Source organism: Strongylocentrotus purpuratus, unplaced genomic scaffold (assembly GCF_000002235.5).
Source record: "Strongylocentrotus purpuratus isolate Spur 01 unplaced genomic scaffold, Spur_5.0 spur5_contig_167, whole genome shotgun sequence".
In the NCBI taxonomy this organism is placed as follows: Eukaryota; Metazoa; Echinodermata; class Echinoidea; order Camarodonta; family Strongylocentrotidae; genus Strongylocentrotus; species Strongylocentrotus purpuratus.
The window spans coordinates 37,977-64,470 of record NW_022144813.1 but is presented as its reverse complement, the minus strand read 5'-3'; the positions used below and the strand labels follow the sequence as shown (position 1 = coordinate 64,470).

At 37.3% G+C, this 26,494-nt stretch overlaps 1 protein-coding gene across 1 annotated transcript; it reads left to right on the top strand.

Moving 5' to 3' along the window:
* Nucleotides 1-994: 994 nt before the first annotated feature.
* On the top strand, nt 995-6,320 carry LOC105443448. Its single transcript, XM_011676596.2, has 5 exons — nt 995-1,742; nt 2,376-2,663; nt 3,262-3,363; nt 4,466-4,693; nt 5,019-6,320. Exons 1-5 carry the CDS (start codon nt 1,211-1,213, stop codon nt 5,384-5,386), a joined length of 1,518 nt encoding a protein of 505 aa, XP_011674898.2. The 5' UTR covers nt 995-1,210; the 3' UTR covers nt 5,387-6,320.
* Nucleotides 6,321-26,494: the final 20,174 nt, after the last annotated feature.

Below are 26,494 nucleotides of genomic sequence, written 5' to 3'. Positions count from 1 at the left end.
GGGTTATATTGAGAGGGTAGGAGAAAGAGAGAGTGAGAGAAAGAAAGGGGGAGAGTGAGAGAGATAAGAGAAGGGGAAAACCTAGAAAGTTTGAAAGAGAAGAGGGCTAGAGAGAGATATATAAACATAACATTTCAAAAATTGGGGAAAAAGCCTGGAATTAAGAATACTTCGCCATACCTCCACTCAGAAAATGTCGATCGTGGTCATGAGCGCGAGCAAGTGTTACGGTGTTGGTATATTCTACGGTGTAAAGCGCACGTGCGGAGCAGTGCTCTGAGCTGGGTGCAACTTTAAAAAGCGCCCACTCCTGACGAAATACGAATAACCGTGTTTTTCGATAAACCTTGTTTTTCGATAAACCTTGTTTATCGTCGATAAACCTTGTTTATCGAGGGAAACTGTGTTTATCAGTCGATGTACAGAGTTTCTAACGATAAACAAGGTTTTTCGCTCGATAAACCTTGTTTTTCGTCGATAAACCTTGTTTATCGAGGGAAACTGTGTTTATCAGTCGATATACAGAGTTTCTAACGATAAACAAGGTTTTTCGCTCGATAAACCTTGTTTTTCGTCGATAAACCTTGTTTATCGGCGATAAACAATGTTTTTCGGGGTTATTGGGCATATGGCGCGCCATACGCGTGTATGAAATGCGTACTCCCCACCGATTCACCTTCCTTCAGGCTCTGTTTCCGTACGTGTATATTATGGTGTACTAGTAATATGTGAGCGCGCACGGATCATGTAGAGAACAGTCCAGGCAGTGGACTACGTTCAGTGTAATATGTATAGGTATAGGGTATTATTACTCAAAACTGAATGAAGCTGCCACCATGGACGCACAGCAAAACCTGACGGAAGAGCAAAAGGCGATGGTTGAAGCTTATTGCCATGGGATCGATGAATTTCTTGTAAGTTTCAAAGAAAGTCGAAAATTAGAGGCTTTTACCCTTATCGATGATTGTAACATTCTCGACAAGATCTACCTCTGAAAACTGGGGACGCAAAATCTGCCATTATCAAATACTTGGTCTCTTATGATGAAATATTTGAGATATTTACGTTGGTTTGGAAGAGTCTTGTACATGAAAACATCCCCTATTTCCTCGACTCAGAGACGTTGTTGGGATTGGCGGTTAGTATTACCAATCTAATAGATTGTTCGGACGAGTTCGCCTATGCCTTTGGCGAGAAGGGTCTTCTTACTATGGTCATTCGAGATCTCCAGACGAATCTAGGCGACGGACACATCCATCACGTACTGAACATCATCTACAACTGCTGTAGGAGAATACCCGAGAACAGAGTCATGTGTCGAGAGTTCGTTGTTACCCTCCAGGAGTATTCACAATCGAAGAACTCTGAGATTCAGGCCCATGCCTTCTTGGCGCTTTCCTTCATCGTCGACAAATCAGAAATTCATAAGATATCCCTAAATGAACCGTGTCTGAAATTCCTCTTGCTGGCTCTTAAGTCGGCCATGAGTGAACCAGATGGCAGGTCTCGGGTCGGCAGTTACTCGACACTCGAGGTCCTCCAAGGACTCAACCAGCTGGCCATCAACGACTGCAACAAGCTTCTCATCGTAAAACTTGGTGGGATAGACGTCCTGGAGCGAATCCTGATGGAAGAAGGATCTAACGACGAAGAAAAGCTTTGGGCTGCCCGAGGAATATGGCAACTGGCTTTCAAAGAAGAGAACAAAGTCAATATACATCAGCGTTCAAAACTCCTTAAAAGTAAGTGGGTGCTTATAATCTTAACAAATATATGACAAATGCTACGTACGGCAACAGTTGCTCCCTACTCTATTTATTACAATAACCGATTTCTTAACTTCAGTCCTAGACTGAACAATAAACCTCGCCATAAACGAAAACCTGGCTGCATTTACACTGCAACCAAATAACGTCGATTTTTTTCTTCTTCTTTCTTCACATTTTGGTGTTTCGCCACAGTTGTTGCAAAAACTACCGGCAATATTTTTAATGGCAATCAGTCTATCAAAATAATTAGCGTGGCTTTAAAACATATTTTAAGATACAACTACAATCCAAGATATAAATAAACGTCATCGTTTACTCACTATCCCCAATCTCCCACAAGACACAAACACACACACTCTCATCTTTCTTTCTCTTTCTTACTTGTCGTGTTATGCTTCTGTTTTCCATAGCTGTTCGTCATTTTGTTTGCGGTCTCTGTATTGTATAAAAAGAGAGGACTTGGCACCATATCAACCGCATGTCTACATCGACGAGTAATCTCAAGAAAAGTGGTTATGTCTACACGACAATAAATGATTCATACATTCTTAATGTCAACTATTTAAAAATATTTGATTATTTTGTTTCCTACATTCTTATCGATAGCACTGAAGAAGATTAGAGAAACGACTGAGAATTGTGATGTCAAGGACGCCTGCTCGGGTGCACTCTTCGTCATCAATGACGTGTTTGACATCGATGAAGAGTTCAAAGGTCACACCCCTACACGTGGAGATCGTGGTCCAAGTTCGGTGAAGAGGGAGGATTCGCCTGGTCATGTGGAGGGTCATATCATGATTAGCTACCAGCATGCAAGCCAGGAGCGAATGCTGCAAGTCAAGCGCCATCTGGAAGAATCTGAATACAACGTATGGATGGATGTGGACAAAATGAGTAGGAATGATCATATAATCTTCCTCATTTGATCATTATCCATTCTTCTTTTTGCACCGTTGTTTGTTTGTTTCTTTCATTTATTCTCCCTCGTTGACGAACTATTCTTTTCATTAATCAATTCTCATTTGACCACTATCACTTTCTTTCATTCTCCTTTCTTTCATTCACCTCTTTTTATTTTATTTTTCTAGTTCAGTTTTGTAGCGTGGGTCTATATAACCATTAAATTAAGGAATGATGGCAGTGATGTCAGGGAAGGGGAGGTACGGCGGACTTATTACATGCAGGTAGGTGAAATTCAAGAAAACAAGAACTTTATATGAAAGGGGACGGTTTGGGGGATGAACCATCTTCATTTCGTGTTCTTACTCTTTCCTTTCATCATGAGATGGGCATAAAAATAATAATACAAAAAACGATGCTTATAAAGCGCTTACCTCCGAAGTCATTGTCACCCAAGTTATTGTATCTCTGCCACTGCATGTTAACATGTTATTTCATTTTTATATTAAATAAACCACATGTCTGTCTTTTCCCTCTTCGTTTTGTAGGCCTACACATAATCCTCTTTCATGTCTTTCGTATTTAATAACAGAAGGCGATATACTGGATTCCATGGCCAAGGCAGTCCAGGGAGCTTCGGTCGTACTGGTTTGCATGAGTCATAAATTCAAAGAAAGTCAAAACTGTCGTACAGGTGAGAACAAATAAAACACACATTTAACGGTTAGTGGCGAAGCGTAGGTCCAGCCATGGAGGGGCACCCTTTTTTATACTCATGCCTCAGTGACACCTTTGCGTATCTGGCTTGCGTATAAGCCAGTTCACGGTTGCAGTCTGAGCATGAGCAGATAAAGGTCATTGCAGAACAAATTGTGAAATACACGGAGACAAAATACTGGATACGTGTTTATGAAAGTTATGTAATCATTATTCATTTATGCACTCCATGATACTCAGGTGGAAGTATTCTTTGAAAAGGGGAAACAAAGGCTATTTATGTAGCACCTCCATCGCTGTAGGAGTGATTATTTCAAAATGTACAAAGTGGGACCTCTTCATGTTTGAAGATCTGTGGATATTCAGGGTCATTGCAGTAATGTGCTAACCGTGAACTGGTCTATTGCTGTGTATTCATGGCAAGCCGTTTAAAATTAGTTCCTATTTCTTCATGTCAAGAAATGAATTCTTGATTTCAAGAAATTATTTTCTGTTATAAGGCAATGATAATACTTGGTATCAAGAAATAGGAATAAGTGTTAAACGGCTTGCCATAAATACGCAGCATTACGCAAGCCAAATACGCAAATGTGTGACTGAGCAATAAGGAACGGAAGGGGGCATCAGACCAACTAGGAGGATACATTTCAGAAGAGAAAGGCCATCGAATATTGGAAGGGGTTTGGGTCGTCAGTATCATCATCTCTTCATGTTACTTCCTATAGAGGCCATCTTTTCCTTTTCTTTCTCTTTCTTCATCTTTTCTTTTTGCTATTTGGAAAGGGATAAACTTTTTTCGTTCGTTACTAGAGAACAGGCGTGGTTCTGTAAGAATTATTTAGGATGTGGTCTTCGAGAAGGGGGAGGGGGCTTCATGGGTTCTTGAATTCGTTTTCTACGTGTGCCTCACTCAAAGTCATTCTTAATGAAGAAAAATGTGTGGGAAGCTTGAAAAAGATGGGGGTGAGCTTGAGCCTCCCAAGTCCCCCCTCCCAATCTGGATCCCCCACTTAGATATTCCTGTACTTTACCTTGACTGTGCTGTTTCTTTTGTTTGATGTTATACGTGTATCTATCAGAAGCGACTTACGCCTTCACCCTAAAGAAAGACATAATTCCCCTGATGCTTCAAGATCAATTCACACCAGAGGACTGGCTCGGTGCCCTCATGGGAATGAAGAAGTATTACCCTATGTTTTCAGACGATCGCATGAAACAGTGCCTACCCGATCTGGTCTCTGAGCTAAGCGATAGAGGCAAACGTGAGAAACTAGATCTGGTCGTGCCGTTGCTTGATCAGGTCACAGGTAAGCCTTCTTTTGGAACTCTTCTGTATGCGTCCTACCCGCAGTGTGTTTTTCCATACAGTTTCTGTAAACAAAATGCACTAGAAAATGAATATGTACATCCGATATACAAATATCTTTCTTTCTTTGCAGAAAGAGAATGGTCTAAGAATATTCTAATTGATTGACGAAACATTTAAACACTGATTTTCGTCCCCCATCTATAATAAAAACTTGTCTAAATCACATGAGTGAAAGGGATTCCGCATGAGTTCCTCTAGTATGCCCTAACCTATAAAATTATATAACTCTTCACGACTGTATCTTACTCCTATCATGCCTGTAGGTGCAAGCAATCCAACAGCCCATGCTCAAAGGCAAGGGGGTGGAACAGCGGAAGATGACGTAGACTGCAGTGGAGGAATCAAAGATGACAAACCAACAGGCAATGAAGACGGGGGGAATTCCCGCCCACAGAAAGCGGTAGATCTTGTCACATGGGATGAAGAAGAAGCGGGAGAATGGCTGAGATCGCATGGCGTTGATACGAGCAAGGATAGTTTCAAGAAAGTAGATGGCACCCGCTTGAAGCAGATCAAGCAGCTGCTAAATCTGGCTCCAGAATTTTGCCTGACGTCTCTGAAAGAAGAATTCGGTCTTGGCATATGGGACGTCCTCTCGCTAGTAGATGCGTTGAAGAAGCTCTCAATTTGAAGAATTTAAGCAAATAGGAAATATAAATGCTGAAAGGATTACAATGGGAGCGGCGCGAACACCGTCACAAACTTCAAAATGATTTTCAAAGCAACGAAAACAGAGACAGAAATAACGTTTAAAATACCGTCTGTTGAAATTATTCGTTCGTCTGAACATTAATCAGTAAGAACTTGATGAGCAATTCGTTGAACTACTGAGTTGGTATGAGAGGAATTATCCCCGCGTAGAAAAGAAGAAAAAAAGAGAGGCGTCAACATAGAATATCGTCAATATTACAGGAAGCACACTTTGGATACTAGCAAATAACCGGTTTTCATGATTATAAATAGAAAAAAGGGGGAATTTTAGCCATCAATATCAACACGTATGTAAATGGTTTTAAAAATCTAGATATCCCACGTAAAAAGTGAGAACGCGTCCTTTTAAAACTGAAAACTACTGGCATCGGCCGGGAATCGAACTCTATCGCTTGCGTAACAGGCAGGCATTCCTCCACTGAACCACCGATGTTTACGTTGGATAGTTTTATTTCTGTCAATTCATTTTGTTACCTCTTTAAATGCTGGAAACACTTATTATTGTGTGTAACTTACCTTTTCATAGAGAATACGGAGGCAGGAAGATGGAGGTTTACCTTCTATGCCAACGAATAAAACAGAATGCTTTAAACATAGCCCCCTAGTGTCTTCATTAATAGCATGGAATCAATTTGACAGATCATTGAAGAAAAACAAGGCCCCCTCTGTGAGCACTTTTAAATACATGTTCAAACACTCTTGTAATGTCCGTTCCCAATAAAAGAGAATGCCGAGGGGTTTCTTTTCCGTTTCGCCGTGATTGATTTTAAATTCTTAATTCTCATTGTATTCCAACGTATTTATCATTGGTTTATGATGCGTTTACAATAAAATACAGCTGTATGCCCAGTACTTATATCCATCCTCGTACTTGATGGACCTTGCTTCATAGATCTCATAATTTAGGATGGCATGAAACTTTTCAAATTGAATGAATGACATCATTCACTATCAGCATGAAAGATATTGGTATGTTAAATTGTTCACTATAGTTTGTATATTCAAATGCTATATTAATTCCAATCAACGTTTGTTACTATTACATGTACTTTGTAGATATGCTTTGTAAATATGTATATTGCGATTATGATATCTGGAGTTTGGACTATTTTGAGCCAAAATTGTCTTTCTCCTGTCTTATACAGTAATGATTATAGTTCAATCACCTGATAACTAATTACCGTCTATATATGTAATACGATAGTATCATTAAGAGGACATTTAATAATTTGCCTCACGGAAGACCACCCGTATAGGTGAACATAAGCTACCCTGTACAAATATCAGAAATAAATGAATAAATAAGAAAATACTTTCAACTAATGTAAAATTAGTGGTTTAGATTTGCTAATACAGTGGGAATTGTGTAAAATAAAAAAAATAGAGAATACAGTGTGAAATATTCTATTGATTGTAACAGAAAGAAGGAATGTTATATAGAATATAAGAAAACCTATATAGAATCATTATATACAAATATGTGTCAAGATTATGAATACAATGCATGTTATATATTTAGTGTAAGATTTTAAAAGAATTGTATGAAATGGGATACATTTATCGGCTGATCGAGCCAGTAAAATGTCTGGGGATATATCTAAGTAAAAATAAATAATAAAGTTGTGGCTTAAAATTGGGATAGGAAAGTTATCTTAGATATGTGGGGAAAATGTAATTCATTACGGTGAAAATACAAATATGTAATTTTTAAATATCTATTAATTAATTTGTCTTTCATGTTTTATATACACAAAAGAGAAAATGTAATTTTTCATACATATTCCAAATTTAAGCAAAGGAAATATTGTGGAGGGCAGAGGTTAAAATTGATAGGCCTAACTCTGGAAAAAAGGAAATTATGTTACGTACAATTGAGTTTGTGATATAAGTATAGTTCATCTGTTTTTTTCTTTGTTATCATTATAATTGATTTACTTTGTATCTTGGTCATAGTTGAGATATGTAAATATGCACTTTGTTACAAATATTGACAATAAAATATTATTGAATAATAGTAAACTACTTTTGATAACCATACATTGCATTTTAAGTTATGGGAACAAATTGGGATTTTTAAAGTAAAACATATATTTGATCAAGGGCATTGGAACGATGTGGATATCATGTGTCCAAAATATAAGTTCCCAAAACTGTTTTGTTTTCTTCAACTTTTCAAAGGTGAAGAAAGCCTTTCCAAAAGTGTGGGATGATTACCTACGTATTGGTTTGTTACAATTACGTCACTCTAAATGCATACAAATATCAATGGGTGGTGATATTGATATTTTAAAGATCTACTAATTTTTTGTGCAGAAAAAAAAGGAAAAGTTTATTGTTTAGCAATGCCCTTCAATTTTAATTGGAATCTAGTATTGATTTTTTTAAGTTTAATGCTATACGTGATAACTTACTTTACTTTACTTTAATCCATCGATGTTGGTAGGACAGAGCCTGTTCATCGATCGTTTGAATTCCTTTGCATCAATACTTCTGTTTGTTGTGGTTTCGTGTCGAGGTGTGTGTGTGGAGGGTGGAATAGTTCTGCATTCTTCTTCTAGTTACTTTCAAAGTCATATACTGAAGGTGATTTCTTCCAATAGTTATCGAGTTTGTTTTTGAAGGCATTTACAGATGGGGCATTAACTACTTCTTCAGATAGGCTATTCCATGTGTCCACTACTCTATTCGAGAAAAAGAATTTCCTGATGTCGAGATGTGCAAATGTCTTCTCTAGTTTCAGAGTATGGCCTCGTGTTCTGTGTTCCTTGCATAAATGTAGTAGGTTTATCTGAGTGGTGTATAAGCCATGGATAACAGAATCAAACAATTTAATTTTAAACTTTTGCATATGTTTTTACCGTCAAAATGTAATTGATATAAATGGAAATTTCAAAATGATTATGTATGTGAAGATTGTAATACCATTGAAACATCACGCCATACGATGCTTTGGAGAAATCAAAATATGCAGCTTTTAAAAATATATTAATTACTTTTGCTTCTTATGTTTTATATACACAAAAGAGAAAATGTAATTTTACAAACATATTCTAAATGTCTTTAAAGGAAAATGTTATGGAGGGCAGATGTTGAAAAGTATCACCTCTGGAAAAAAATATGTAAATTAGGCCTATGTGAAAAAAAAAAAGAAAAAAAAAAAAAAAAGGGTTTTGTGATATAATTGATTGTGTTTTATGTAAATATTATTCAATGATTAAATGATTGGGAACAAAGTATTACGGTAAAATTTTGTTTTAAAGCTTTTAGTTGTGTCACAAATTACTTATGTGGCGACTGCTATTCAAATACTACATAATGTTTTTGTTTTTTTTAATCAGAAAGGGGTGACGCAAAGGTGTCCTCTCTCTCCTTTTTTAGTAGTATTAACTTAGGGGATAAAACAAAACGAAGGTTTATGTGGTATAAAAAATTTCAGGTCAAGGAAATGTGGACAGTAGAAACAAAAATTATAATGTTTTGCGGACGATACTATACTATTGTTTTTTTGTTATTCCTTACGGTCAGCAGATATTGTTATGAGGGAGCTTACTTGGTACTATGTCCCATTTGCAGCCAACATCAAATTCTGTAGAACTTTGCAGGAATTATGAAAATGTCACGTATGTCCTATCTGTAAAATGTATATGTTAGCAGTGTCCTATTATTCAAATTATGCAAGGAAACCCATTTACTTTCTAGACTTCACTGTCAGACACTAATGAGTGACTGACTGACTTTTTTTTAAAACCTTTGGTAATAACATACATAAAATGAGCTGTAAAGGTACATGAACTTTTGTCTACATCAAATAACTACTTCTTGTAATGACCAAAATTAAACTGATTGAATCTTTGCGCAGCTCAACACGTACGACTATTCGGTACAAGGGTCTGACAATAAGACTATTACTAAAATGATTGCACTCATTTAAGTCGATTCGACAACTATCGTTCGTTAGTGTTCCACTAAAAGACATTTTCAAGCCCTCTCGTTTTGAGGGAATTTCTAAATCAGTATTATCTTACAAATGCCGTTGGAATTTTACCTTTACACTTTTTTGGCCTGTAAATGGAACATAGTACCCTTAAGTATTTGTTCTGGTATTACTATTGACTGCGAACAATTTGAAATCATATATTTAATGCAAGACCTAAAAAATGGAATGGAATGGGATACATTTATTGGCTGAGCCAGTAAAATGTCTGGGTATTAATGTAGGTAAAAATATATAAAAAGTGAGGCCATACATTGGGATGGTGAAATTAAAAAAGCTAAAGTTATCTTCGATATGTGAAGTATGTCTAATTCAACATATTACGCTGAAAATCAAAATATGTAATTTTGTTTCATCTGTTAATTAATTTAGCTTCTTATGTTTTATGCACACAACAGAGAAAATGTAATTTTGCAAACATATTCGAATTTATTTAAAGGAAATATTAAGGAGGGCAAATGTTGAAAAGTATTATCTTTGGAAATAGAATGTTAATTATGTTTAAAAAATTGTATAATTCATTTTGTGATATGAGTATAATTGATGTGTTTTTGTAAACATTATGAGTGAGTGTTTTTATGTAAATATTATTCAATTAATAAATGATGGGGGAAAAATTACGGTAAAACTTTGATATTAAAGCTTTTAGTTGTGTCACAAATTACATGTGTGGTGACTGCTATTCCAATACCACATAATGTTGGTTGTAAAAACATAAGATGATGTTTACATCTTTTTTAATGGGGGTCTAAGAAATAGAAAATAAAAAGAAATGTATATTTGAATACATTTCTGAAGAGGGTTTAGGAATGGTTTGTGTACAGGCAAAGGTCGATTCTGTGCGACTTTCTTGGATAAGAAGTTATTCTGACGATGAGAAAGCTACATGGAAAATTGTATTTTCCTATTGGTTAAATAGGGTAAAGTGGAATTCCATTGGTGTTTCAGTTAAATTGTAATAGCAGAGAGATGGGGAAACTATGTTAAATGTCTAGGATACCCCAATTTTACTTCGATTTACTTTGTACCTTGGTCATACTTGAGATATGTAAATAAACACTTGGTTACAAATATGAATAATTAAAAAATATTATAGAATATAAGTTTTTAAAAAATTGATACCCAGGTATTGCATTTTAGGTATGGGAACAAAGATTGGGATTGTTAAAGTAAAACATATTTTTTGTCAAGGACATTGGAACGATCCGGATTTCATGTGTCAAAAATACAAGTTTCCAAAACTTTTGTTTATTTTTAACTTTTAAACGATGCAGAAAGCCTTTCAAAAATTGTGGGTTGACGTTATGGTTTGTATCAAACACATTACTCTAATTTTCAACAAACATCAACTGGTGATGATATTACTATTGTAAATATGAAGGCTAAACAGTTCTCTTTATTCTTTGTGCAGAAAAAAACAAGAAGAGTCTTCTGACAACAATCTTTGACACAAACGATTGGCACTCCCCTCCCATTTTAATTGGAATCCAGTATCTATGTGACACGTTGGATATATAATTTTTTTAGTAATTGGATATGATATAGGCAAGTTAGATAATAACTTGGTAAATAATTTGACTAATTTTGCTGAAGATGTTTTTTAACTGATTTGAAGTATGAATTCATGAAACATTTGAATTGTAAAACAGGTTAATGAAAAACATTTGATAAATCTGCTAAAATAAGGTTTTAATTTCATATGTATATCTATTATTATGAACGTTGCAGATATGTGAAATAGAGTTCCCTGAACAAATCAACTAATATAAAGACACAGTGGAAGGTGAGGCAAGATGTTTATACAAACTCTGTTAAACGTCAGTAAATAAGAAGAAATCACTAAATCGTTTTTCAGACAATTTGGTCTTGTCTCATACCCAGCTCTATAAAAAATGTTGGGTAAAAAGAAGCAGCTCAATATGAGAGTAATTGTCTTGTAACTGGGGAGGGGGCAATTTATTGCTCAACTTTAGTACTGATTTGCCAAATAAACGACCCGCACTTACAAACTAGACTAAAAATCATTTATTTCTTTTTGTTAACCTGCACTTTCCCAATTTGACAAGATAATGCAATTCTTCTGGATGCTTCAAAGATAAATAGAACAATATCCTGAATGACCATTAAACAAAATCAACATAATATCAAGCAATTGTTGTTGTTTTTCTTCCTGTTGTAGTTGTTATATGATGTACAATGAGAAGAAAGAAAATGATGTTCAATGATTGTACAATGCGATTTGGAGCTTTTGCAAATACATGTAGGTCAAAATTCAAATGTGTCAACCATGGTCTGACGATCACTGGCGTACTGGTGGGGGGTTTGAGGGGGGGCGGCTAGCGCCCCCAAATAAAATTGAACCATGACCAAGGAAAGAAAGGAAAGAGCAGAGAAGAAAGAAAAAGAAAATAGAAAAAGAGGAAGGAGAGGAAAGAAAGGAAAAGAAAGAAAAGAAAGAAAAGGAGAAAAGGAAAAAAAACGAGAAAAGGAAACAAAAGAAACGGGGGTGAAAGAGAGGAGAGAGAGGGGGTGGTAAGAGCCTAAGAGAAGAGGGGTGGGAGTAAGAGAGCAAAGAGGATGTTGGGTGGAGTCGCCACGTCGAGGGAGCAAGAAAGATACGCATAAATAATTATGTTGCTGTGTCGGTTTTCTTGCTCGATCCTCGTGTACTATATTAATGCAGAAGTTTGAAGTCGGTGAGATGTTTAATGTCGGTCGGCCGACAATTTTTTTTCTGCCTACGAACTGTGACTTTTTATCAGACAAAAAAAACATTTTTGAAAATTCAGACAATGATTAAGAGTCGGTACAACGAATCGTCTTCTTTCTCTGATAATTTAATGAAACGTGAAAGCTTCCGCGCTTTGCACGTGAGGGGGGGAACTGAATTCAGACAAGGATTCAGTGTCTAAAACAGTACAACGAATCGTCTTCTTTCTCTTATAATTTGATGAAATGTCAAAGCTTCCGCGCTTCGAGCGGGAGAGGAAACTGAATTTAGACAAAGATTAAGAGTAGAATTCAGTAAAACGGATCATCATCTTTCTCTAATGATTTAATAAAATGTCAAAGCTTCCGCGCTTTGCGGGGGAGGGGGAACTGAATTCAGACAAGGATTAAGAGTCGAAAACAGTGAAAACGTCAAAGTTTCCGCGCTTCGCAAGGGTGGGGGAAACTCAATTCAGACAAGGATTGAGAGTAATATTTTAATGAAACGCATCGTTTTATTTCCCTAATAATTTAATGACACGTCAGAGCTTCCGCGCTACACGCGGGAGGGGGAAGTGAATTCAGCCAAGGACTAAGAGTATTATTTAAATGACGCGTTAAAGCTTCCGCGCATCACGCGGGAGTGGGAAAACTGAATTCAGACAAGGACACGATACAACGAATCGTCTTCTTTCTCTAATAATTTAATGAAACGTGAAAGCTTCCGCGTTTCGCGCGGGATTTGCGAAAACGAATTCAGACAAGGATTAAGAGTAATAATTAATTGAAACGTCAAAACTTCCGCGCTTCGCGCGAGGGGGGGGGGGCTGAATTCAGACAAGAAATAAGAGTCAAGAACGGTACAATGAATCGTCTTCTTCCTCTAATAATTAATGAAACGTCATAGCTTCCGGCTTCGCGCGGGAGGGGCGAAACAAGAATTAAGAGTCGAGAACGGTACAACGGATCGTCTTCTTTCTCTAACAATTTAATGAAGTATCAAAGCTTCCACGCACGAGAGGGGAAAACTGAAAATAACTTAGCTCCTGGCCCCTGGTTTACAGGGTTAAATTTGTAGACATTGGGACATTGGCATTAATATATTTGTCGGTAATTGGTAACTTGTTTTGTAGGTAATCGGTGGCCTCTACACCCTTCCCCTCTCCCACTGAAAAAGATCTAGCGACGTGACACCCCTCATAACAACACAGTTTACACACTCGAGATAATTTTTGCAAGTACAACTGGTGAAGTACCGGACCACCGTCTTTGTGCATTGTGCGGCAGCGAAGCATATACAATGTCTCACGACGTGACAGATCACTTTTCTCTAACTTCTAACCAATCAAAAGGCCTCGTTTTTTCCGGGAAGTGCCGGTGGACATTAATGCGCCAAATGTGGTTCTCAAATTGCAAAAGATCCCTACTCTTGGAGGGGGTAGGAGAAAGCAGATTTTACGTCATAATTACTCCAGGAAGTGTCTTAAAATGCGTCTAATGTGGTTCCAAAATTGCAAATGCTTCCTACCCACCCCCGCTTGGTCGCTCCGCTCCCTCGCCACTAAAGCCTCGCTCTGTCGCTTCATTGTTCTACATAATATATTTCACCCCATGCCATATTGTGCCCCCCGTAAGAAATTCCTGGATCCGCCACTGATGCCCATACCGCTAGAGCTTCGGGGGCTCTGCCCCTTGAACCCCGCCGGGGCTTTGCCCCTAGACCCCATTTTGAAAAACGTTCAGTGGGGCCTGCATGTTAGAGTGGGGTGATGCGGATTTTTGTCAGCCCTCCCAAACGATTTTGCTCATTACGCCACTGCTGACGATTATTGTGGTCGAACTTTTGCAAAATGTTGTTTTCGTTGATAACCGTAAACAAAACTATAGTGTACTTGGATCGGCCGGGAATCAAACCCGGGTAGCCTGCGTGACAGGTGAGCATGCTACCACTGAACCACTGATGCTTGCGTTTTAATGAATTGGTATACAGAGACGAGCGGAATTGTCTAACGTCAATCAATTCTACAAAGCAATTCATTTTACACACCTTAGACTAACCGCATTGGGCATGTCAAAAAAAATGCCATCAGTAAACAATTTTATCACTATCCAGGCTTACTTGAAAATTCCATAATATACATTACTTTAGGTCACATATGTCATACTTTACATCAGGCTGGGGATCATAATATAGACGAATATGTTCACCGGATGGCACACTTAGTTGGCCCAAATTCATCTATTTTAGAATAAAACAACAACAAGAACACAGGGATATAAATAGTCAGGTGGCTTAGCGTCAAATTTATCGATTATCGTTACTTGCCGGATAAAAACACCATTTTTGGTACAAGGCTCCCTTAGAACCTACTAAACGATTAACGATATAAGGCTAGGAGCCCCCGACAAAAAATCAAGTTAAAGGTGTGGGGGGGGGGGCGGGGCGTCTTTTTGGATCCCCAAATAATTGTATAACATTGATTTGTTGTTGTACAAATGCTATTTTTAGTAAGGGCTTCCTTAGGACCTACTGAACGATATTAGGAAGGGAGCCCCCAGCAAAAATATCACATAAGGGTGTGGGGCGGGGGCGAGGCCTCGTAGCCCCCAAATAATTTAGAAGGTAATATAACATTTATTTGTTGTTGTACAAATGCCATTTTTGGTACAGAGCATCCTTAGGATCTACTGAACGATATTAGCGTAAGAGCCCCCGGCAAGAATATCATATAAGGGTGTGGGGCGGGAGCGTCGCTTCGTAGCCCCCAAATAATTTAGAATCCTAGCCTAATATCGTTTAGTAGGTCCTAAGGGAGCCCTGTGATAAAAAAATGGTGCTTTTATCCGGCAAGTAACGATAATTCATTAAAGCCACCTGACTAAGAGGCTACCTGGTGAAAACTTTAAAATTCAAATTCAAATTTAAAAATAGCATCCAATCGACCTGAAGCACTTAATTAATAACGGAAAATGAGGGGAAAAAATGCTGGACCCTATTTCACTTGTTTCGTATAAAGAATACTGGGAATCTCGCTCAACAAGCCTAGCTTTTCTGAGATTCCCTTTTTTCCCCTCTCAGTTAAATCAAACAATATAGAGTATTTTGTCTTATTCTCAAACTTAAATGTACTCTGTAAACTTATTTGATTACGAACATACTTGTCAGTATTTCGTTACTTGTATAATTAATTTGTTCTATTATATTATAGTATGGTTTATATATGTCATTTAATTTTTGGATATTTGAGGGGAAATAAATCAAATCAAATCAAAAAATCAAATAGAAATGAATGTTTTACTGCATGTACGGGATTAGAAATGTAGCCGTTTTTCATTTTTGGCTTAGTATTAAGACTTTAAAATGTATGAACAAATTATGTTAACAAATTCTAGCAGCGGACATTAAAAAGGTCTTATTTGAGCGCATATCAACCAATGTCCAGCACAAACCTAAACATTTGGCGCATATAACGTCTAGAGTATATAGAAGGGGGTGGGGTTAATACATTCGTTGCTAATTCCCATTTGCTTTAAAAGTGCTGAAACTCATATGAAATGTAGATCATTATATACCTCATCGAATACGGGGTGCAGAAATTCTAGCAGCCGACATTAAAAATCTTTTATTTGAGCGCATATCATCAGATGTCCAGAATAAATATAATCGTTAATAGCGAATAACGTGGAGAGTATATCGGTGAATTGGGTTTTGGCCTTTATCACATTCGCCGCTAGTTCCCACTGAATTTAAATGTGCTTAAACTCACATGAAATGTGGATTATTATATACTTCATCGAATACGGGGTGCACAAATTCTAGCAGCGGACATTAAAAAGGTCTTATTTGAGCGCATATCAACCAATGTCTAGTAAAAACCTAAACATTTGGCGCATATAACGTCTAGAGTATATAGATGGGGGTGGGGTTAATACATTCGTTGCTAATTCCCATTTGCTTTAAATGTGCTGAAACTCATGTGAAATGTAGATTATTATATACCTCATCGAATACGGGGTGCAGAAATTCTAGCAGCCGACATTAAAAAGGTCTTATTTGAGCGCATATCAACCGATGTCCAGGATAAATATAATTGTTAATAGCGAATAACGTGGAGAGTATATCGGTGAACGGGGTTTTGGCCTCTATCACATTCGCCGCTATTTCCCCCTGAATTTAAATGTGCTTAAACCCACATGAAATGTAGATTATTATATACTTCATCGAATACGGGGTGCACAAATTCTAGCAGCGGACATTAAAAAGGTCTTCTTTGAGCGCATATCAACCAATGGCTAGTACAAACCCAAACATTTTGCGCATATAACGTCTAGAGTATATAGAAGGGGGTGGGGTTAATACATTCGTTGCTAATTCCCATTTGCTTTAAATGTGCTGAAACTCATATGGAATATAGATCATTATGTACCTCATCGAATACGGGGAGCACAAAATCTAGCAGCCGACATTAAAAAGGTCTTCTTTGAGCACATATCAACCAATGTCCAGAAGAAACCTAAACGTATAGCGCATATAACGTCTAGAGTATATAGAAGGTGGTGGGGGTTAATACATTCGCCGCTAATTCCCATTTGCTTTAAATGTACTTAAACTCAATTGAAATGTAGATTATTATATCCCTCATCGAATACGGGGTGCAGAAATTCTAGCAGCCGACATTAAAAAGGTCTTATTTGAGCGCATATCAACCGATGTCCAGGATAAATATAATTGTTAATAGCGAATAACGTGGAGAGTATATCGGTGAATTGGGTTTTGGCCTTTATCACATTCGCCGCTAGTTCCCACTGAATTTAAATGTGCTTAAACTCACATGAAATGTGGATTATTATATACTTCATCGAATACGGGGTGCACAAATTCTAGCAGCGGACATTAAAAAGGTCTTCTTTGAGCGCATATCAACCAATGTCTAGTACAAACCCAAACATTTTGCGCATATAACCTTTAGAGTATATAGAAGGGGGTGGGGTTAATACATTCGTTGCTAATTCCCATTTGCTTTAAATGTGCTGAAACTCATATGGAATATAGATCATTATGTACCTCATCGAATACGGGGTGCAAAAAATCTAGCAGCCGACATTAAAAATATTTTATTTGAGCGCATATCAACCAAGGTCCAGAACAAATATTTTAGTTATTAGCGAATAACGTGGGCAGAATATCGGTGAATGGGGTTTTGGCATCTAATACATTCGCCGCTAGATCCAAATAGCTTTAAATGTGCTTAAACTCACATGAAATGTAGATTATTATATACTTTATCGAATACGGGGTGCAAAAATTCTAGCAGCCGACATTAAAAAGGTCTTCTTTGAGCGCAATATCAACCAATGTCCAGAACAAACCTAAACGTATAGCACATATAACGTCTGGAGTATATAGAAGGGGGTGGGGTTAATACATTCGTTGCTAATTCCCATTAGCTTTCAATGTGCTGAAACTCATATGAAATGTAGATCATTATATACCTCATCGAATACGGGGTGCACATATTCTAGCAGCCGACATTAAAAAGGTCTTATTTGAGCGCGTATCAACCAATGTCCAGAACAAACCTCAACGTTTGGCGCATATAACGTCTAGAGTATATAGAAGGGGGTGGGGTTTATTTATTATTTATTTATTTTGTTTTATTTACCCAGGGTAACCCCATCAGTGAGTAAAACACTGTTATACTCGGGGGCCCTGCAATAGTACAACACAAATTACAAACATGTAAATGAATACAGAACAACAAATATTACTAAGACATCAGACCTGCACGAAATATTAAACTTTTAAGAAAAAAAGAAGAAGAAAAAGAAAGAAAAAAAAAACCTATAAGGCTCCCACAATGCCTCCGCTTGCCGGAACCAACTGGACCCGAGGCACTACCTCCGAACACTACTCTCCCTCGCCACCCCATAATGAATTTTTATTTTTTTTGTTTGTTTGTTGATGTGTTTGTGTTTATACCAAACCATCTACTGATTTCTAATTCTCCAATATGAGGTAACAAAGGACTGCCTAGAAACAGCGCCCCGAATACCACTATCCAGCCGATTCCAGAGAACGGAAGCACAATGGGAAAAGGCTTTTTTACCAGCCTGTGTGCGGACAAGTGGCACCACAACACCATTGTGCACTGCATTTCTTGTCCGGTGTGAATGTATACTTTCTGAACGTACAAAAAGTTCAATGAGGTAAACTGGTGCTTCCCCGCGGAGTACACTGTGCACTGTTTTGCATTTATGGAATTGCCACCTTTCTTCAATTGAAACCCATTTTAATTTGTTATATGCCTGTTCAATGGGAGTAGAATAATTGACTTTTAAGATCAACCGGGCCATTTTCTTGTGTTGTCTTATCAAACCGTCTTTCAAATATTGTGCACATGTGGACCATGAATTGCTACAGTAGTCAAAGTAAGGTAATATAAGTGAGTTAGCTAAGACTTTAGAGCTGTCAACCGTGAGGTATTTTCGGAGTCTACCAAAGAGTGCAAGTCGGGAACCAATCTTTTTCATTGTTTCTTCAATATGTTTTTGCCAGGTTAATGTCTCATCCATCCAAACCCCAAGATATTTATAGGTGTTAACTCTTTCCAGCTCATGGTTGTCAACAGCCAGATTTATATCACCACATTTTGTAAGTTTCCTATGGGAGCCAAAAACCATATATTGAGTTTTTGATAAATTCAACCTGAGATGATTTTGTGTCAGCCATTTATTGACTATCTCAAGCTCCTTATTCAGTACAGATTCGTTGCTAATTTCCCATTTGCTTTAAATGTGCTGAAACTCATATGAAATGTAGATCATTATATACCTCATCGAATACGGGGTGCAGAAATTCTAGCAGCCGACATTAAAAATGTTTTATTTGAGCGCATATCAACCGATGTCCAGAATAAATATTTTGGTTTAATAGCGAATAACGTGGAGAGTATATCGGTGAACGGGGTTTTGGCCTCTAATACATTCGCCGCTAGTTCCCACTGAATTTAAATGTGGGCAATACCGTGTGAGAAAGAGGAAAATCACCAAATTTTTAATTTGATCCAACTTCAATAATTTAACATTTTCCATGTGGTCAAGAAATCACTTGTGACGGAACTTAAAACCGTTTTGAAATATCTTTTACGGTTTTTCTGAAAAATTTATTTGAAGTCGGGGCTATTTTGGGGGCCACAATTACATGATCATGATTTAATTTCTTAAAATTGAGGGGAGCAATTATTTAAAACTTATTCCTCTATATTTATTCCTAATTGAACAACATCACAAATAGGAATCAAGATTTGTAAATTATTTTCAAAAAATGAAAAAAGTTTTTGTGTGAGAGATTTTTCAATTTTACCCTTAAAATGGCGTAATTCCGTTACCAAAATTTGAAAGAAGTTTTACTCACAAAGTTATTTCTTACTTTTTTTTTGGAAGTTGCAAATTCTCTTCCTTTATCTACCTACCAACAGCCCTAAACATTAATTTCAGAAGTATCTACTTATTTTCCTATTAAAACACTGGTAACGGAATTACATGGTAACGGAATTACATTGGTAACATAATTACAAGGGGCAGCAGCATTAGTAATGAGTGGTATGTTTGTCAAGAGATGGACCTGCTGCCTCATGTACATATAATGTATGCTGTGTTACAAAAAAATTAATGGATTTTGCCCCTTTTTTTGAAGTATTGGCTTATTATATTAACTGTCTAACTAAAGACTACGGATCTGGCTTTGATAAATTCAATGAATGTTTTTTTTAAAACTTTTTTTCAAATTTGGATAAAGACTACAAACTAGGCTGGGAATTTTAGATGTGTTTATTTTCATTCACTCTGAACTTGCAATTAAAATTGTACCAACATCTCTTATGAAACCTTTTGATTTAGGCATGGAAATACTTCATATTATTTCACCTATGGCGATTTTAAACAGTGCCTTTTCTGATTTTTATTCTTCACTGATCTCATCTAATCTATCGAAAAAAAAAAGAAAAAAAAATTTCATTAGAAGTTAGATATAGCTAAGACCATAGCGCACTAGCCCTCTTGCAGACTGAATTTCCATACTCTACGTATTATACGTATGGGACTTTTAAAGGGAAAGGGGGGGGGGCAGGGTGACTTTGACGATGTCCGCTAGCACTCAAAGAAAATATCCCACGAAAACACCCTAAAAAACGGCTAGGTGGAGGTTGGAAAGCAAGGTCTACATGTAAATTACCAAAACAAAAAAAAAGGATAATTCATTAAAAGTTAGATGGCTAAGACCATAGCGGTATTAGCGGACTAGTCTTCTTGCAGACGGACACTTTTGTTATATGGATGGGGCCATTGGAGGGGGGGTGACTTTGAATCAGTCCGCTAGCACACAGAGAAAATATCTTTGCCGATGACTACATGTAGGTGGAGGTTGAAAAAGCAAGGTCTAATCTAGCGAAAAATATTTAATAAAAAGTAAAAAGGCTTTGGCAGGTACCGGACTATTCTTCTTGCAGACGGTCACTTTGCCGACTCATAACATGTAAAATATAAGGGACTGAGGGAAGGTGTCAGGGTATCTTACTGTACAGGTACGCTAGCGCTCAGAGAAAATGCGTTAACAAATGACAAGGTGGAGGTTGAAGGGGAAGGTCTAATCTATCAAAAAACATGTATTTTATTAGAAGTTAGATGGCTACGACCATAGCAGACTAGCCCTCTTGCAGACGATTAATTCCCATACTCTACGTATTAGGGTTGCAGGGCGCCTTTGACTAGATCGCTAACGCTCAGAGAAAATATAACTGTTTGGAATGAAGAATGATGACAATGCTCAAGTTTGTTACATGTAACAAATTCAAGAACACTGATGAAGTGTGTAATTAATTTTAAAAGAATGATAACCAACTATAAAAGAATGATAACAATTTAGTGAATTGGCGTAATGATTTACAAGGTTTGACATTTTATTGCAACTCTGTTGATGACATTATCTTAATTAATTACTTTTGAATCGGGTGCTAGCTTTTGTGGATTGAAATTGTAGTATGGAATCATCTGACAAGGTTTGTAATTAATTTTAAAAGAATGATAACCAGTGCTCCCTCTAAGGCTCTACATTAATGTCGCATAATTGGCTCAGCAGGTTGAAAAATTGGCTCGACAGAAATATAAGATAGGGGAATGATTTACAAATTCTGGTGTGAAATATTATTGAAAAGCTGTTGACAAAATGATAGCTATATTAAGCTCTCTTTATATAATTAGTTTAGATTTTGGTGGTTGGTTTTATGGACTGAAATCATTATAAATAAATATTCATGTGTTTTGTTTTTAATTTACACCAAGATCCCTGTGTTGGGTGTAGGCAGTGTTATTAGTAGCACTTAAGTGTTTTGGAATTGTTTGAATGCTTAAATGTAACCATCCATGACGAACAGGTTGTAATGTTGCAATTTTCAATCGATTTTGATCAAACCTGCATAAAATAAGCTTTGAAATAATGTATTGCATGTGGTATTTGCTTGGTTAATAGGCCCTCACAATAGTCAATAAAACAATTGAATATCCTTTGTTTCCTATTGAATACTGTGGAGTTTATTGACTGTTTCTATAAATTGGTCTTGGCGACTTCACAACCAGTTTGTCATCATGTATGGTCACAAAAGTGATCTGTATATGTGTAATTCCGTTACCGGCAAATGGGCAATAATATATGTAGTTTGTCATACTTTGTGTGATGTTCCTACTTGCAAACTAAACCAAACTAAAATTAGTTGTAAACTATATTGACATAAATTTAATCACTACACACCAATATTTGCTCAGAAATGTCATATTTACTTGCCATTTAACAATATAAAAGACGCGTTTTCCAACAGTTTTTTAGAAATTAAGTGCACATATGAATTGCTTTGTAGTTTAAATCAATTATTGCAACCCCTGAAACAATTAAACAACAATTTAAGCCTACATAATGTTTACAAAATCACCTTTTTTCAAGCTTATTTCATAAGACATAATTCCGCTACCATTAATGTAATTCCGTTACCGCTACCTTCTTTCATAAAACCATCCAGCATAGATAAACCATGACAACTTCACCAAAAAAAATCTTGCCATGGGACAGTGTCACGTGAGAGACTTTTTTTTATTTTGTATTATTGCTACGGACACACAGAATAAAGGGAAATAGAGCTTGTTAATTAAAGTTAAATTGTAACGTTTAATTTCCAATCATTTCTCCTGTTTCACACACTTTGTTTTGGCTTCAGTAATAATACAGTATGTAAATAAACTTAGCTTTAACAAAATAATTCTGGATGGGTAGTTTCCCGTCTGACATCGACGCCGGTCACAGCTCGTGTCGTCCACTTGGCCCTGGCCTCCGCAGACGGCGTCTTTGCTCCACTTGGCCCCGGTAGTCGCTCCGGATTCTTGACCTCCGCAGACTGAGATACGATGGTGTGCGTCCCGATCACAGACAAGAGCTAGCCCCCGACGAAAGCTATGGAGAACCGGGTGGCAGTTGAGCTAGCCTCTCGTCCCGACGTGGAATTACCCTCAGATATTATTTTGTTAAAGATAAGTTTAATTACATACTGTATTATTACTGAAGCCAAAACAAAGTGTGTGAAACAGGAGAAATGATTGGAAATTAAACGTTACAATTTAACTTTAATTAACAAGCTCTATTTCCCTTTATTCTGTCTGTCCGTAGCAATAATAAAAAATAAAAAAAAGTCTCTCACGTGACAATTTGGAGGTCCCACCGAGACTTTGCTAATTTCAAAAAGGGAATTAGATATTTCTCCCCCTCTTTTCCCCGCATACGAATTTGATGTGTAATTGATGTTTGGGGTTGAAATACAGGTTAAAAGAAATTATCAATGCTAGGTTGATAAAAGCAATAATGTCAAGAGTTCAGTGGATTCTCCCCAAGGTTAAGCCCTTGGTAACGCCTATAGACTAGGGTAGTGCTTAGGCGGGTTGTGCATTATGCATGGTATTTTGCTCGATTAGAGATTCCAGGTTTGAACTACTAGGCCTATAGGCTTTATGTTCATGTTGTGAAGTTGACCGGTGTTTCGCATGGTTGAATTTTGTGTTCTCGTTAGGAGAAATTCTAGTGTGCTTGTTAAAAGGCACTAGGGGTTAATTGTCTGGTGTGAAGCGGACCGGTGTTTCGCATGGTTGAATTAATTGTATGCTCATTGGGAGATACATTCTAGTATGCTTGTTATAGAAGGCACTAGGGGTTGTCATTTGTTGCCGGTGTTAAAGCCTAGGTTTTTGTAGTTTTGGAATCGATGTTTATTCGCTATGGCTAGTGTCGAGCAAATTAAAGAGTTTTCTACTTTAGGTAGGGAAATGGGTCTTAGTGGAGGCGAGTTGAGTAGTTTCGTTTCTGAACGCTGTCAGGCGGTAGAAAGAGAAAGAGAACGCGAAGATCGGGAAAGAGATCGCGAAGACCGGGAAAGAGAGCGTGAACATGAGCTCAAGTTAGCGCAGTTGCGTAAGGATGGAGGAAATAATGTAGCTCAGTTATTTGGGGTTAAACTTGTTGTCGGTCAATTTGATGATGCCCACGATAAATTTGATGCTTACATTACCAAGTTTGAAATGATCCTGAAAAGTCAAAAAATCCCTAATGACGTGTGGGAACTACATCTAATCTCTAATTTGAAAGGGAAGGTTTTAGATGTAGTGAATAGGATGAGTACAGATGATCGCCAGAAATATACCGTAGTTAAGAGTGAGTTAATGCAATTTTATAATCTCACTGAGGAGGGTATAGGCGTAGTTTCAGATCTGTTAGGCCTTTGAACTTTGAACGCCCAAAACAGTTTGCTAATCGGATGAAATGTCATTTTGATAATTGGATAGGTGCGTCTAAGATAGACAATAGTAGGGCTGCTCTTGAGGATCTGATGTTGCGAGAGCAATTTTTGATTGATTGTCCAAGAGAGGTTGCTAGGTTCATCAGGGAACGGAAATGCACGAAGTTTGACGAGGCAGTGGAGTGTGCAGAGGTTTATGTTAGTGCACACGGACCTCATGTTTTCTTTGGTGGAGAGAAATCCGAAAGAAGCCGATCAGATCCGAAGGAAGGTAGTAAGCCCTTCCAAAAGAAGGGGTGTAATATGTGTGGGAATCCCAATCACATGAAGAGGGAGTGTCCCCTGTTATTGAAGTCTATGGCGGCTCAGGGTATGATGTTGTTAGGGGGTGATGAAGTCCCCGGGGTAGATGCTGTTCATAACGAGCCTAATGAGGGTGAGATTGAATCTGAGGCCGTAGAGTTGACAGCAGCTTGCATTGCTGAGTCGGTGGTCGATAGTGAAGTCATTGAACAAGTTGGAATGGCTTACGATGATATTGAGGCGATGGTCAATGATATGCCTGTCGTGTCTGGGAGGTTGATGCCTGGGAATGTTCCCGTTTCCGTGCTACGCGATTCAGGTTGTAGTACTTGTGTTGTGAGAGAAGCGTTAGTTAGGAAAGAGCAATTCACAGGTCGTCATGTAGAGTCAGGTTAATTGATGAAACGATAAGGCGTTTTCCCTTGGCAAGAATCGTTGTTGATTCGCCTTATTTCGAAGGAGAGGTTGTGGCAGTGTGTATGCCTAGATGTTTGGATGACGTAATCATTGGTAATGTGAGAGGGGCTCGTCCACCAAAAGAGCCTAATATCCATTGGGTCCCTAGGGCTAACATAGAGGTCACGCCGGAGGTCGTGCCGGAGGTCACTGGTTTGGAAGATTCGAAGTTGGAGAGAGAATCTTCAGATGAGTTGAAGTCTAGCTGAGAGCGTTTGTTCTGATGAGGGCGGTATCAGATTACCAGCTGTTCAGACTAGGGCTGACCTTATGAGCAGACTATTGTAAAATATAGTGAAATTGTTGTAAAAGGCGAATAACCAAACAAGCAAAAATTATAATGGTCCATTTTATTTGTATGTGTTTATGCTGTATAGCAAATGACTAATGAAGCTTTCTCATTTCTTTCAGGAAAACAGGAACCAGCAAATCGCGTTCGCCGTTATGTTTCGTTGGTTAAGCTTTAGTTACCTTAAGGAAACATTGTCTGTTAGGGCTTAGTTGTATATTAGTATAGGTTAGTTTAGGGCCGTTAGGATTAAGTTAGGTTGCTTTAAGATTGTGAACGTAGTTTAAGAAACAAGCTTCATGATTTTATGCGGTGTCATAGATGTAAAAAAAAAAAAAAAAAAAAAGAGATGTTAATAATTTGTTAAAAAGAAAAAAAACAATGAATTTATTTTAATGGATACAAAAAAATACCTTTACCATAATCAAGACAAGCATGAAAAGTTTTTATCGGTTGAATGTTATATGCAAGAAATGAATCAATATAGTGCATTTCAGATGACAGTTTGGTTATAGTGAATATAGAAAAGTTGCTTAATAACTGCAAAAGTACATTCAGAGTGCAAACATAGATTTAGCAATCTGAATGTCTTTTAATATGCTTATATTTTTAAAAGAAATTGATCAAACAAAATAATGATACATATTTCATACCAGGAGTATGATTTCCTAATCATATTCAAAAGAAAATGTGAGCCATGTTTTTCATGGAGAGACAGAACTCATAGCATAACAGTCAAACTTGCTTTAAACACGGTTTTGGATGCTGTGGTTTATAGTTCTTTGGTTTTTATACATACATGTACTGTAAAAAAAAAAGAGAGAATTGAATCATTAGTGTTTCCAATAGGTTATGTATGTTATATTCTTATTCTTAAAAAGCTTTTCAAATAAATGTTTTTATAGTGGATATAAGTTAGATCCCCTAATTATATCTTAAGGTGGGAGATATTGTCAGGAAAGAAATTTATTTGTTTCGCTCTTTGGTCTGGAGTGTTCTTTGTTAAGGTCAGGTGAAGATGTTAAGGTCAGATGTTTTCTTTTCAGGCCAAGATGTATTGTTCCCTATGAATAGGCCTGGGGAAGTTATTAATTCAGTGTACATGTTTTATCTGTTGTTTAGCACACATTTAGGAAGCCTCTTTTCAATACAAGTATTTTCCTTTGTAAGATCATTTCCTCTCCAAATATTTGTAGTCATGTTTTTAGAATTTACTTAGTAACCGTAGGGTATATTAAAAGGTGGATTTTCTGCAATCGAGGAGAACCACCTAAGCTATAATAGACTGAACGTCATGTTAGTCGGCAATTAAAGTCAATATCTGAGGGTAATTCCACGTCGGGACGAGAGGCTAGCTCAACTGCCACCCGGTTCTCCATAGCTTTCGTCGGGGACTAGCTCTTGTCTGGGATCGGGACGCACACCATCGTATCTCGGTCTGCGGAG